This window comes from Ceratotherium simum, chromosome 28, assembly GCF_057802395.1.
Source record: "Ceratotherium simum simum isolate JZ-2026a chromosome 28, ASM5780239v1, whole genome shotgun sequence".
Taxonomy (NCBI): domain Eukaryota; kingdom Metazoa; phylum Chordata; class Mammalia; order Perissodactyla; family Rhinocerotidae; genus Ceratotherium; species Ceratotherium simum.
The window spans coordinates 2,822,850-2,838,551 of record NC_141927.1 but is presented as its reverse complement, the minus strand read 5'-3'; the positions used below and the strand labels follow the sequence as shown (position 1 = coordinate 2,838,551).

At 37.2% G+C, this 15,702-nt stretch overlaps 1 protein-coding gene across 1 annotated transcript in view; it reads left to right on the top strand.

Annotated features, from left to right (window-relative positions):
• CSMD1 (CUB and Sushi multiple domains 1) overlaps positions 1-15,702 on the top strand; it is a gene marked incomplete at its 5' end in the record, with an annotated part of 1,589,548 nt that overhangs the window by 1,543,096 nt on the left and 30,750 nt on the right. The window contains 3 exons of the mRNA XM_087418289.1: positions 6,781-6,969; positions 9,644-9,817; positions 10,886-11,068. Of these exons, the coding sequence (XP_087274415.1) occupies positions 6,781-6,969; positions 9,644-9,817; positions 10,886-11,068 (546 nt within the window). The remainder of the gene's footprint in view (positions 1-6,780; positions 6,970-9,643; positions 9,818-10,885; positions 11,069-15,702) is intronic.

Below are 15,702 nucleotides of genomic sequence, written 5' to 3'. Positions count from 1 at the left end.
TCATCCAGTTAGTTAACAAGCCCAAAATGTTTTTCTATGCAATACACTGAATATTGCATAGTTATTTCATCTTTCTCCTCTAAACTTTGTGTAATTCCTTCTATTGAAAAATTTTAAAAAACACGTTACGTAGAACTGTAATCAATTATGACAACTTTTTTAAAAATTTGAGCTAATTATTACTGCTTTTCCACACCACTGAAGAATTTAAATTGGCTGTTCCTACATTATAAAACATCAGTTTCTTATTTTCCTGTTCATGACTTGGTTTTTAATGAGCAATAAAATAAAAACAAGAGAGAAGAAAGAAACAGGAGTGAACACCGAAAAGAATTGTAGACACAGGTTTTAAGCGCGAAAAAAATCAGGAAGATACAGAGACAGTTTCATCTTTCTCTCCCTCCCTCCCTTCTTCCTCCCTTCTTCCTCCCTTCCACTTTCCTTCCTCCTTTCCTTTCCTTGCCTTCTCTTCCCTTCTCTTCTCTTTCTTTTCCTTTCCTTTCCTTCTCATAAAGCCCTGAGGCCACAAAGGGTGAGGTTCAGAAGTCATCAGGGTCACCTTGAGCATCCTGCTCCTTTTCTTAATAGACTGCATCGGGAGTACCAGACTCACTTCCTGTGTTGCGTGGACAGCTCTTATTGAGAGAAAGCCATCTCTTACTGCCCTGCCTGATTTCTGACTGAGCCCTAGAGTGAAGTATCATCAGAAACTCTCCTGCGACCACCGTGCTTGTCAATCAAGTCAGAATCTTTATTGGAACAATTCTCTTTAACCCTTACCAGTTATATTACATTGAAGATTTTTTAAGAAATGAAAGGTTAGGGTTAGGAAAAATAAAACGGGATAAGAATGATATATTTGCCAAACTAGTGTGTGATTTAGTGACTTTAAATAAAGCAATTTTTAATACAGGTGGGGAAGCAATGTAGCAATATGCATTCCAGTCTCATGCATCAATTATATGTGGAATGCATGATATATTTCCCATGTGCCTGAACTAGGCAGATACTGGTGATACTGGGATGATGCATGGACATGATCCTTTTTGAAAATTGGATAAAACTTTGAACATGTTATGTTCCCAGTCTACACATAGAATTAAGAATTAAGGTTAGAATTAAGGTTTCTCTTCTCCCTACACTATTCCTATGTAATTTGGACACAACTGTTTTTGTGTGGCTTTAAGGCCAAAGATTATCTTAAAACAATGATCTCTCTGCCAAAATTCTAAGCTCAAATCTGGTTTGTTAGAATAGCTGCTCACAGAGTTAACCATTAACTTAAAATTTAAACTTAAAGGACCTACACTTATTTAAAAAACTCAGTTTATTTAAATTTTTTTTTTTTTTTAGTGTATTTTTAAAGTGGAGTGTGAAACCTCTTGTCATGGTGAGGTATAGTCAAAAGTGTTGGGTCAAATACGTTTATAAATGTGAATGAATTTAAAAGCACAAATGAAATCTAAAACCAATGGCAATATAAACAATTGAATTGCTTATTATCTTTGGACCTGTAACTGTCGAGTCTCGTGTTTTATGCCGGATACTAGATTTGTAAGGAGGTCCAGCTTCCTAGTCCCACTGTGGCCACTAAGACCCTCTGAGAGCTTGTACCTGCCGCTTCCTTCATGGTCTTTTGTCCAGCATGAATAAAGTAAAACTATTAAATTATTAATCTCAGCTGCATAGGTTTCTTCAAATTAAACATTCCTTTCACCATCCTGTCCCCCTTCTCATCCACGTGTTCGCTGTCCCTCTCCGTCACTTCCACTTAAGGGTCTGTCTCAGTGAGAAAAGGACATTGATGGACATGTATCAGACCTTTCAGATGTATTTGACATGTGTCAGACCTTTCAGATGTGTTTGATTTGCGACCTGCTCAGAAACTGAAAAAGACGATCTCTCAGTGTACTGCCAACTGTATGGAAAACTAGTTACCTTTTATTCTTAGAATGTCACTCATAGCCATTTGAAAATAGATCTGTATTATATTCAGTATTGTTTTTCCTTTGTAATTGCTAGTATTCTGTTTGCTCAGAAAACAGAAACTACCTATTCATAGTAACTCAGTGTATTTCTACTAATTTTACTAGAGTCCAGTTTTTCAAATTTGATTTAAAAGCTTAGCCCATAGCATTCAGTTTTTAACATTTAATTTGACAGTTTCTTTTTACTTTTCCTTTTAGTGTAAGAATTATATTGAAATTTTAAAAAATAATAAACTTCATCTCTATGGTTTACCTTTCAAAACAAAAACAAATAGCAACAAATTTGACCCAAGGAACATCTCCCATGAGAGGAAGCTGTCAGCTAAGAGGTTGGGATTAATCGTTTATGCTTTTTTACCAAACTTTGGGAGGAGATGGATATGTTTATGGCCTTGATGGTGGTGATAGTTTCACAGGTGCATATTTATCCCCAAACTCTTCAAGTTGTGGACAATAAATAAGTACAGCTTTTTACATGTCAATCATACCTCAAAAAGTGGTTTAAAAAAACATGCTTGTAGGACATGGTACTGACACCGAAGATTAGGAGGCACTTTGGATTCTGTTTTGGATTTTCAATTTCTAGCCAGATTTTGGACAAACAAGTTAAGTTCCATGGTTCTGCTATTATCATCTCAGAGGCCCTTAAAACCTTATTAACTTTTTATGTATCATTAATCAATAAATGTTAATGAATGGATAAATAACATAAAAAGTATACAAGGAAAATGTATTGTGTTTAATGGAAGAATTTATTACGAAAAATGTTTCTGAGAACTAGAGATAGAACTCAGAATGACAGTATTCAATGAAAAATCCATTGAAGTCTTCACAGGTTGTCACAGTTAGATAATAGGATGGAATCCAATAAATAAGAAACCTACAAAGTTATTTTAGGAGTTTCACTGTCTAAACAGCCCAGAGTCCATGCTATTAGGGACTATGGTAAATTCTCATGGCATATACTGTTACTGCCTTTTACTTTATCGTCTAACAGCCTAGAAGAAACAAGTGTGCAGAGAGGTAGTTTAATTTCTATTTTTGATCAGCTGGAGAAGGAGCCTGGGACTGAAATTTGCCATATTCCCCTGTCATCAGAGAGATTTTCATGAAAACATGGGCAGTTTTGAGTTTTACGCAGAATCACGGATGTGGAGCAGACATTGCTTTCAGTGCACAAGCAGGGAAAACCAGGGCAGGTTAACGAGATGGCGTGTCTCAGATGGTGTGTAATGCGACGCTGTGCACCGCAGGACAGCAAAGCTGGTCTCAGCGGGGCGGGACTCAGGGTGTGGGTGCTTTGCTGAGTCCTGTGGTTTGAAGTTTACCAAGGGAAAGTGAATCACTCGCAGCTACTGAAAATAAAGTAAAACAGTTGCAACAATTAACAACCAGGTTTCAAAAAATGGCATTTTAATGTTTCTTTAGTCAGGTTATCTACACACTCACTTAAAGAAAATAGGGCAATAATTGGATAAACAGGGCTTTGTTAGTCATCAAAAATTCTGAAAGAGAATATACCTTTTAAAATCATAAATCATAGGGAGTAGGATGTTTTTGTCTCTATTCACATATTAACTTGACTATTTTTAGAGATGACTTCTCCGAGAGTGAGGAGTGCACGTAGAGTAGAAAGGCTTAATACATAGCCTATAAAATATCATTGGAGCTACGACTTAGAGCAGGTACTCTCCAAAGAAAAAAAAAAAGAGAAGAAGGGGATCCCTTTGGAAATCACGTCACCAAGAAATACTGATGTGTTTTTACAAATATGCTATACTACGTAGGTAATCAAGAGCCCTAATCCTTACCTAGGTCTAGAGTAAGTATCTTTGCGACCTTGAGTATGTTACTGATCATTATATTAATTTCTTCCTTTACCCTCTGCCATACACAAATGTCCCCAGGAAACACGTTTTTTGTGCCCTCCTGAACTTCTCCACACTGGGCCAAGTATACATGATATCAATACTTCTCATTCTTTCCAGCTGCTAGAATTCAGTTCTATGTCAGGTTTTAACATCTGCACATCAAGTCCAAGTCTTAGCTCTTAGCTTATTGAGGGTGAGATGTCAAGAGAGGCAGTAGACCTCCACAATGAGTCTCTTAACAATTTCTTCTGTTGCATTACCATCTGCTAAACATCGTGTCACAAACTCAAAGTGTAAAGTAGTTCAGCAGGTCTGATATATATCCGCACCATTAACTTCATTTGCCATTTCATATGCTACAAGATGGTTTAAGTAATTTGACTCCTCCTTACACTTTGCTGACAGCTCACATCTGTCAGTTAAGCAAGCTTCAGGCCACCAGATCCCGAAATAGGAATTGTGCACAAAATAAGAGAAAGAATAAGGATGGGAGAGTTATTTATGTGGATCCACTGGGCACTCATGAACTATTCTGGCAGCTAGCCAACTCTCTATATGGTAAAACACACCCAGTTGCAATGATGATATAGAATATTTCAAAGTTCTCTCTGTCATGGACAAATAAATCAAATTATTCCTGCCCTAATTTTTCCCCCCAGCTGATAGATTCAGCTGAATCTCCTAGTAGAGATTCCAAAATAAATAGGAAGGCATATAAATAGATGTTTCTGACTGCAACTGTGTAGGACTAAATTCTATAGGACTAATTTTATGGGACAGGACTAAAAAAAGTGCAGGAGCAGATTTAGAGTATTTGTAGACATACCTCTTCCAACGTAAGAAACAATTCAGTTTTCCCAGTTGGAGCTCATGGAATCTTTATCGTTGTCAGGCATTTTTATTGCCTAGTATTTTAAGGGCACTGAGTGAGGTGAAAGAACGGGGACTTAGCATTCCACACTCCTTCCAGGTAATGCTCGTGCAATCTGAAGTCCCAGAATGCGTGGCGGTAATGAGGACATTCGAGTCTTCTACACCTCTCCTCTCACCATGGGCAAGAGGAGCTACCAAGGAGAATTCTAGTCCAGAGTTTTAGGGCAATTGGTATGAAACTCGGGATTCTAGATCCCCCTCCTCCGGCCATGGTAAACTCAGAGAACTGTCCATTTCTCAGCCTGCAAGAGAAGGATGCAGTTGGGTCTCATTGTTACTGTGACAACAACTGCTTCTCTGCCGATGACTCCCTTTTCTTTTTCTTCTTATCTCCAGCCAGACCCTTCTCTTGAGCTCCAAACCCATCATGGCAATTGCTTTGTACATTTCCTCTTTCTTAGCCAGCACACAATTAGGCTATATTAAGGAAAGCTGGGCCAAAACATAAAAACACAGATGAAAAGAGGAAAAGCTCAACTGGGGCATGCAGAGTCCTGTGGAGCGTCTGGGATCTACTAGGCGTCCTAGTAGAGGTGTTCCGTAAATGGCTCAGTGCCTTCCATGCATCTTGCCTAAGTGGTTTTCTCTACTCTCTCTACAAAAGAGCCTGATGTTGTTTTCTGGACTATCTCCCAAGAGGAACATCAACACAGACACGAACACAATGGTGTCTCTAGCATTTGGGCCAAGGATGCACCTTGCTGCTTATGAAGGTGCGATACAAGGGAACTGCTTCTGTCTCCTGGGCTTGACATGTAACTCCAAGTGCCAGAGGGGCCTATGCAGCTGTTTTCCAGGTTATAAAAATAATTGATCTTTCAAGTTTATTAGACTTCCTCCCAGTAGGTAATTCCTGCTATTTCAGTGGGTTTGGTAACAATTTTATTGTGGATGCAATGCTCTCTGGAGCCTGAAAAATATCTGCCTATGCTCCATAAACATGTTTGTGGTTTTCCTTTGACCCAAAAGAACTAGATTCTTTCTTCTATAAACTCAGGGTTGTTTTAAAAAGCAGAGAATGTTATTCTACAGCACTAAAAGGAATCTTTGTAATCCTCTATCCTGCCCCACACCTTCCTCCTTCGTACCAAGGGAAAATCAATGCACAGATAGGGTAAGGGGTTGCCTTTAGCCGCTGAGCCCCGTGACGTGCAATGAGTCTCTGAGAATTCATTGCACAACCGCTTTCCGAGCCAGAAATATCTGGAGAGAGCACAGCCTCCACAGCAGCTGTCTCATTCACTGGTGTGGTGGGTCAAAGCATGAGATAATCAGGGGCTCTTTCTTTTCCTCTGCACCTGCAAAAGCACATTACTAATTCCCTCACAGATGCCAGGATGCATTCAGGCTAATAGAATGCCATTCAGATTAACCAGAGCATGTCCTGCATGCCACGGCAGACCATCTCGCTGCGTGGCTCTTTCTAAAGGGGGAAGAGGCTTCCATCAGAGCTGGCTTGATTTACATTTCTGAGTGTTGTTGGAAGCATTTTCATTTTTATCTGCATTAGACATATAACAGAAATTAACTTTAGGCGTGCATATTGAAGCATTAATGCATGTGGGTGGGGAGGAACCATTAATTACTGTGTCACAGGCTGTCCTAATATATCACACTTGAATAAAAATATTTAAACTAACTTCAACTGTTCTATTTTAACATTTTCATAACATAAAAACTTAACCAAGCAAACTGATTTTAGATTTTACATTGAAGAAGACTATTAGGAAACAGTTAAAAGAAATTAGCCTCCACTCCTTAAAATTGCTGTAGTAGCTGATACATTGTTTGACATTTTTTGCAGCAAAATGGCCCAAAGCAATATGTAGCATTCATCAAGGGAGTGTAATTTCATGATTAGCCTTGGCTGTGATATTGTCGTCTTAGGAACTTTCTAAAATGATGAGGAGTTTGCCTTCTTTTCCAATCTATTTTGTTTATAAATGTATAGCTGTGTTAAGTGATGTGTAATATGTTTTCTTTTCCAGTGGTGAACTGTTCCGATCCAGGCTTTGTGGAGAATGCCATTCGTCACGGGCAGCAAAATTTCCCTGAGAGTTTTGAGTATGGAATGAGTGTCATGTATCATTGCAAGAAGGGATTTTACTTGTTGGGATCTTCTGCCTTAACCTGTACGGCTAACGGCTTATGGGATCGCTCTCTACCCAAGTGTTTGAGTAAGTGAGGGTTGTTTTGGATTCTTGTGTCACAGAGCCCTATAAGAACACCACCAACAGAACAAATGTTTTTTTTAAGTATTCAAAAAGTATTAGATTTTAATTCTTTCTATCCCCCGTCACAAATTGTAAAAGTTATTATGATATCTTTATAGATTGGCCAGAAATCACAAAATACACCTCAAACTAGTCTGAAAGGAAAAAAAAGGGGGACACACTGGCATGCTCACATACCCGGCCCTAGAGAGAAAGGGACCCAGCCTATTGGGCACCACTTGGACCTATTCTGTCATTGCCTCTACTATGACTGCTTGTCTTCTGCTCCAACCCAGTGGGTAGGCTAGTTCTACACAGTTCAAACATGGCGGCCAGCAGCCTCAACACCACGTGCCTCTCAGCTTCACTCTGTCGGGACCCAGATTCAGAAACGTTGGCAAAGGGCTCTGATATGGAGTATCCATCTGTTGACCTAGTATCTATGGATACTAATTTGGTCTCATGAGCAGTTCTGGTACAGTCAATAGTTGCAATAAAATAGATAATAAAAATGCAATGAAATACAATAAAAAAGATAATATCTTGATAGTAGCTTCCTGCTGACCCATACATTTAAATAAGGAGAAGGCATATTGCCCTGAAGAATGGAGGGGCTCTTCGAGACAGACAAAATTATAGATCACCATTATGGCTCCCCTCAAAACATCATTATCAGTATATTTTAGACCATATAGATTAACAAGAACACATTTTTTTAACCCAAATAGCTGTAGTCTTACTTTCTTTCACTTGAAAAAGCATATTGTCCCTTAGCGCAAAGAGAATCATCTTGTTAAACCATAGTCTGAAAATTTAGGAAAAGGGGTTACTCTCTTTGATGATTTTAAAATCAAGCAGAAGCAAAAGATCCTTATAATCAAAATCTTATCTTCCTAGTACGCACTTTGTGTGCATAAATTAAGTGGGAAACGACAATTACATTAGGAATTGAATTTACTGAAGAAAGTGTGATAATCCATTTTACCTCTTGCAATCACAGCATTTTCAGTACATTCTCAGAATGGGTTGGGACTGGAGATTTTTTTCCTGCAAGTCAGTGTCCCTCCCAACTCCTTCCAATCTACGTGGAAACTTGTCTCAAATTTTAACTATAACAATACAATCAATTTCCATGGAGAAACAGAGTGATGACTGTCAAAAACAAATGCACAGCCTCATATGACAGAAAATGCATCTATAAATGTATTTCAATCTTTATCAAATTTTACCTGCCTTCTGGTTTTCTACACCTTCACACATGGGAATTTTTCAGAGAAATTATTTTTTTTTCTTTTTCTCCCCAGACATTTCTCTTATGTCTTTTCTGGCTTACACGAGACTTTCGTTAGTTTTTGTAACGATGCCAGTGTGCTCCAAATCTCCAGGAACTAGATTTTAACTGATCTCGTTTTCCTAGGTGGCCAGTTCCCACCACTTGTTGTCATTAACAAGTGCAATTACCATGAATAGGAGCAGTTTGCTTTTACATGACCTATAGCAGCTAAGCTGTGTCTCTATTTTTGCTGTTACATTGTTTCACTGATTTTTTTTTTCTCTTTTATTTCACCTGGAACTGGTCGTTTACCAACCATTTCACTGATTCAGGACTCGATCTAGATAAACTCTTGTTCTCTAATGAGTAGGTGTCTTGTTCTCCAGTGAATGCAGACTGTATCAGTATGAGGGCTAATGTGACTCGGGGGATGGGTGATGCCTTTCAGCCTTTCGGCCTCTCTGGTTGATAAAACTCTTGGGCTACCAATGACCAAATGCAACTCCTCTAGGAAGTTAAATCAGTTACCTTCGAATAATTTGTTGGTAGCCTGAGTCCAGTTAGCTGTTTGCATGCAGCATAAAATCTGTCCGTTGTTAACCCTGATTTGGCACTTTATAGAAAGGGAGAGATAGATCTTCACTATCTTATATTAATCTGGATTCCACAATATGTCTTTTTGAGGGATAATTTATAAATAGATTATGTGCTTGATTTGGCATAATTTTAAAGAAATGAATGGAAATACTTAGATTATTTTATAGAATAACAAGGAAAAATTAATCAGTAATTTATTATTATTTTTTTACTTAAACATTTTAGATTGCCGCCTATTCCAAAAAAATTGTTAGAATGGTCTTCCTAGACATGTGAACTAGAATAGTAATCAGATTTGACAGAGTTTTGTCCCCAAGCAAAGTATATGGTTCTAATATTAACTGAAGAAATAATAGAAATAGTTTTGATGGATCTATGTTAATTTCTAACATTTCATATAATACTGCTTATTTGAGATACAGTTAAAAGCAGATGGAAAAAATTTAGGCAGAATGACTTTCTCTTTGAAAGCCTAAATGTAAATTTCTACCTTAAGCAAAGCTACCTTAACTTAAGATTAAAAAAAAAAAAAATCATTGATAGACCATTTTCTTGTCTTCAGTTATATATAAATATTCAAGGTGGGGGGAGCATCATCTGGAAATTGGTATTTCTTATCTATAGGGATCTGCAAGGATATGCCAGCACATTTAGGTGTTTTTCAGTAATAGGTGATGTTTTTATGGGTGTCTATGTGGGAGACTTCCCAATGCAAAGCAGTTTAACAGGAATGATGGACTCATCTATTTTAATTTTTTTTTTCTGAAGCTATATCATGTGGACACCCAGGGGTTCCTGCCAATGCTATCTTAACTGGAGAACTGTTTACATATGGGGCCACAGTTCACTACTCATGCAAAGGAAGCCGGAGTCTTGTAGGCAACAGCACTAGAGTTTGCCAAGAGGATAGTCACTGGAGTGGAGCACTGCCCCATTGTACAGGTGAGGACTCACACAATCAGACAATTACCTGAAACGTTGCATAATGCCTCAATTAGTTGAAGTTATTCGATTTCCAGCCAAATATGCCATTATTATAGATCACCATCATCCTCCTCTTCATCATCCTTATCTTTATCATCCTCATCTTCATCATCATCCTCGTCATCATCTTGATCATCATCACCATTAAAGTCCTATCACATCACATTTTCTCCTCTAGGAGTCCAGGAGTTTCTTTATCACTTTGGCTGTGAAGCTTGCTTACTTTGACTCAGTCTGTCCCAGTTTGTACTTTATTCCATTTCTGTGCTTCCTTTCAATTCTTCCACATCTTTTCTGTCTCTGTAATCAATAATTACATTGATCCTCTTTGAAAAAAAAAGTCATTATGATTCTTCCGTGAATGTTTCTTTCTTCTTCTTCTTTTTTTTTTTTTTCCACTGAGGAAGATTCACCCTGAGCTAACATACTTTGCCAATCTTCCTCTTTTTGTATGTGAGCTGCCACTACAGCGTGGACACTGACAGACGCAGGGTGTAGGTCTGTGCCTGGGAACCAAACCCAGGCTGCCAAAGCAGAGCACATGGAACTTAACAGTAGGCTACTGGAGCTGGCCCAATGAATGTTTCTTAAATAAATAAAACTCAGTGAATCAGCAACTCTGGAAATAATGGAGAAAAATCAAACCTCTCACTCGTTTATTTTTTACATTCGCAATACACCTTCACCCCCATCTCCCTTTCACTATTCATACTGAGCCTTCCAGTGAACTAATCTTGCAGTGGCCATTCCCAGTGTTTTATTTCTTCTAAAGAATATCAATTATTGCCATAACCATATTTTAATAAGCTATTTTGATTTTAGTTACACAGGAACAATTTCTTAAAGCTTTCCATTTTTGTGCTATAATAAAGAAAATCTTTCTCACAAGATTTCCAGAATGCTGTATAACTGTACCCCACATTCAATACACATTTAAATAACTTTTCCTTCTGTTTAACCAAAACAGCTCTGTTTTAAACAAGTCTAACCACATTGTATATTGCCATATGTGTTTATGTCCAACAGGGAGTAATCCTGGATTTTGTGGTGATCCGGGGACCCCAGCACATGGGTCTCGGCTTGGGGATGAGTTTAAGGCCAAGAGCCTTCTGCGCTTCTCCTGTGAGATGGGCTACCAGCTGAGAGGCTCTCCCGAGCGAACGTGTTTGCTCAATGGGTCGTGGTCTGGGCTGCAGCCCGTGTGTGAAGGTGAGTCAATTCAAGCCCTAAAGGTGACCTTTAAAGTGGAAACTGTGTAATTCATTCTACAATGACCAGTAATATGTCACAGAAATCCTATAGATTTCCACTATTGGTACAATAAACTATTTTCCCCCAGAATGTATAAGAGAATCATCATAAGTCGTGACTGCTTATATGGAGATAGCCTGACTTCAAAGGCTCATAGGACACTGGTTACTACCATTTGAAAGTTTACAGCCTGAAGGAGGTTTCTCATCTTCTGGTGATAATCTCCATGTGATCTGCAGCATTTTGTGGTTCCTGTGGGGGAATAACTGAGGTGAAGGAGCAATGATGAGGAGCAGCATAAACCACTGATGGAAATGTCCGTAGGCTGGAATAGGTCTTAATTCACGTTCTTTCTAATCTACTGGTGGCCCTCACTCAGAGCACTGGATTACAGAAGAATCTAGGGTTATTTTCTATATAATGTTTTGGAGTGAATATATTTTATTATAATATTTGAGAGGCATCGTAAGCAATGGTGGGATACCCCAGTAGCAACAGTAAAAACGTCACAGATACTTTATACACACTGTGTCATGTATTGGTAATGCCAGCCTTGAGCAAAGGTGAGCTATCGTGGATTTGTTTAGGGTCCAGAAGATAACTGACTTAGAATTCAGACAGATAAAACTTTACATATTAGAAATTTTTTTGCATACAAACTTCTCAGTTACTTAATTTTTGAGTCTAAAATGGTTACACAAATTAATTAAATACTTATTTTTATATGTATGAAACACTTTCTATATAATTTGATCAACTTGAAAAAACTCACACAATATCAATACCAGAAATATAAATCAAGTTTCTTAATCTTCATTTTCTCTACTCTACTATGCCATCTCTACTTATCTCTGTCTCTCATTTTATGTTATATAGATAAGTACAAAATAATAGATATGTATAAATCTAACTATACTGTATATAACTTAACTATATTGTATGTAATCTACATGATATAAATTTTATTTCTATATAAATAAGACAATCCTATATGTGTGTGTGTGCATCATATATCATATATATATATACATGCATTTATATGTGTTTATATATGTTCTAATTCAGAGTCAAAGATTATCTTGGAGATATCTATATATTGTCATATATACAGATATCTATATATCTATAGATAGATATCTATAGATGTAGATAGGTAGATATCTATCTATAGATAGATAGAGATATCTATCTATATATATATATGATAATCAAAGATAATTTTTGACTCCATATTGCCTCTTGAGAATCAAATTAGTGTAAATCTTAAGATTAGGCCCTAAAGAAGTTGATGTAAATCAAATATTTCTGAAGAGTAGTGGGAAAATGTCACCTGTGGCTGTGAATTGCAGGATTATACTTTTTTTATTGACTGAAGTATGTGACTATAACTTAGGAGACTTTTCCTTACACAGATACAATTTCCTCAGGTTCCTCCTTTCTTGTAGAGATTTGAATATTAAAATTTGCATGATAGCATCTCTTTCTCATCAAAACCAGAGTGTTTTCTCTTCTATCATTTAGTTCCTCAAAGTTATACATGACTTTTGTAATCTACATTTACACCCCATCCAACCTTTTCCCTCTGTACTACACCTGTGAATTGTTGGTCCAGAATATATTTGAACATTATGAAAATTAAATATGACTTACACTTCAATCCATAGCATATTAAATGGTAGTAGGCTAGCCTTCTTACTTGGAACAACTATAAAACAACAAATTATATGAGGCAATTATCTGTTGTTATTAAACAACAGACAGTACATCACTATGTTCTTCAGGAGAAAAGAAATAAATGAGATGAACTCCATAATCCTCCTGTTATTCTGCATATTTTTCTGGCTGTGAAGTTGGGGAGTGAACCCAAGTGGTACAGTGGCTTGGTGAGGTGATGAAGTAGAAGCTATTCTAAGCTACTGAAATGGAATGTGCAGAATAGGGAATCTGAGACAGGGGAGCTGAGAAAGGGAGAGCCCCAGAAGTCTGTGTGGCATTCACTGGGTGACTCAGCTGAGGGCTGGGCTGACAAACGCGGGTGAGGCTCAGTGATGGAAAGATCTGCTGCTGCAGAGTTGAGAGCAGACTTGTGATATTGGAAGTCATACCGTACTGAGAAACATTGGAGGTCCAGCAAGCCTGTGCATTATGAATATGTACCACTCCCTAAGATAAGGGGAACATGCTAGATCTAAGAGCAAAAACATGTTAGGACTAAGACTAAATAGATCTCCTCTAATAAAGAATGAAACTGAGGACAGGACCCAAAAGATCTACAATTAATTTTGAAGCCCACCAGAACAAAACCCAATACCTTCTAAAGGAATGACGTAATCCATACAACATTTCATTCACAATGTCCAGCATACGATACAAAATTATTACATATGCACAACTCAGAACAATATGACCCATAGTGACACACACAAACAAACCAAATATAGAAATAGAATCTGATCTTGGGATGACCCAAATGTTGAAAATGACACATAAATACTTAAAGCAGCTATTAAAAACATGTTCAAGGATTTAAAGTAAGTTAGAGTCATAAACAGGGAATGTCAACAGAGAAATGAAAATAATAAAAGAGAATCAAATGGAAACTCTGGAATTGAAAAATACACTATCTGATATAAAGACTTTGCTGGATGAGCTTAGCAGATTAAAAATGGAAGAAAGGTCAGTTAGCTTGAAGGCAGGTCAATGAAAATGATCCAATCTGAAAAATAGAGAGAAAAAAGATGGAGAAAGAAACCCCAGTACAAGCAATTTAACATACTTGTAATTGGATTTCTAGAAGAAAAACGAAGAGAGAGAATGGGGCAAGAAAATATTTGAAAAATTATTGGTTAAAGTCAACCAGATTTGGTGGGAAAATATACCTCAACAGACCTCACTCAGATACACTCATGTTCTATTAAGGATGGTCACTCATTTGGGACTGTGCAATCTATATCGGCTATACCTTGAGCACGTTAGCTTTGCAAATTTAAAAGGTGAAAATTTTAAAACAGTTTTGAGTGAGTCATGTTTTTCCATAGAAATCTCACTTTGGCACTGTGATATAGAACTGAGTTCTATTCCAGCAAAGCATCAATGAATTCATTTATTCGATTAGGAGAGTTTAATTGGATTTCACTTCATGATGTTCCTAACTCAGACTATGCAAAGTATTTCTTTTCTTTTTTTTGGGGGGGGGGTTGTGAGGAAGATTAGCCCTGAGCTAACATCTGTGCCAATCTGTCTCTATTTTGTATGTGAGATGCCGCCTCAGCATGGCTTGATGAGCGGTGTGTAGGTCTGTGCCCAGGATCTGAACCTGTGAACTCTGGACCGCCAAAGCAGAGCACGTGAACTTAACCACTGTGCCACCACACCAGCCCCTCAGACTATGCAAAGTGTTTTTAAAACAGCATTTAGTTCTGAAGGTAGAAATTCAAGTGCCTCCTATAAAATCCTTAAAAACTTGGCCCTTAAAAGCTATGTACAGAAAGAAGATGAGTTACTAAAATGTTTCAGTACCAAAAATATTTCTCAAATACGCCATGCCCCACAAAACTGACTAGCTCCAAACTTGCACTGTACAGAAATCATGGGAAGTTGAGTAAGTAATAGTATATGTTACATTCACTGAAACAGCAAATGATGGGTAGGGATATACGAGTGAATGTGCACGCACGCACACACACGTGCACACACACACACAAATTTGAAACATTTTGGAGAATCTGTAGCTTTTTTTTTCTCACTTCTTATCATAGGTTCAAATCTTTTGGGTACATATTATTCTCTATAGACATGGGGAATTACCAGTGATTTTTTCATTTCCAAAAAGGTTAGCCATGACCATATATTCAATACGCCAACCAAGATCATCTCCCCCCTGATGAAATTACCTTCTCTGAATCTATTACAAACATTAGATCCTGATGGGACATTTCAATAAATTGTAAAAAGAAGGAGGAGTTCATGAATCACAAAAGAAAAATATTTTTAAAACTCTTAAACATTAAAGAACTTACGTTTTTAATATATTTCCATCACTTTAAATTGTGTTTTCTTTGATAACAATCTAGTCTTTTAATCATAAGCTCATTAACTTAACTTTTCAAATTGATATAGCTCATGAAGTTGCTTAAATATAACTACCTTATTGGTTTTAGTTGTATTAAGCAACTCTTAATCCCCTTTCCCATGAAATTATGATAAAGCCTACATTTTATTCAGGTAATGGATATATGATGATAATGATTATAATAGAAATAACAATAGCATCAGCTGCCATGTATATATTTACTATTACTAACATACCTGATTGTTTACTAGCATTTTGCATATACTATGTTTAATCTGTGGGGAAATTATCTCTATTACGCCCATTTTACAGTATAGACACTACACATCAAGAGCTGGTATTCATCGCCCATGTTTACTTAACTTATAGGAGCAAAGATTCAAACCCCAAGCTATTTAACTCAGTTTGACAGCAATCTTCCTAATACAGCATGCTAAGTGAACAGTGTTGATATCTGTAAACAATAAAGTGTATTTGGAATAAGTATAAGGCAATTTTATTACCAATCAAATAAAAGAAA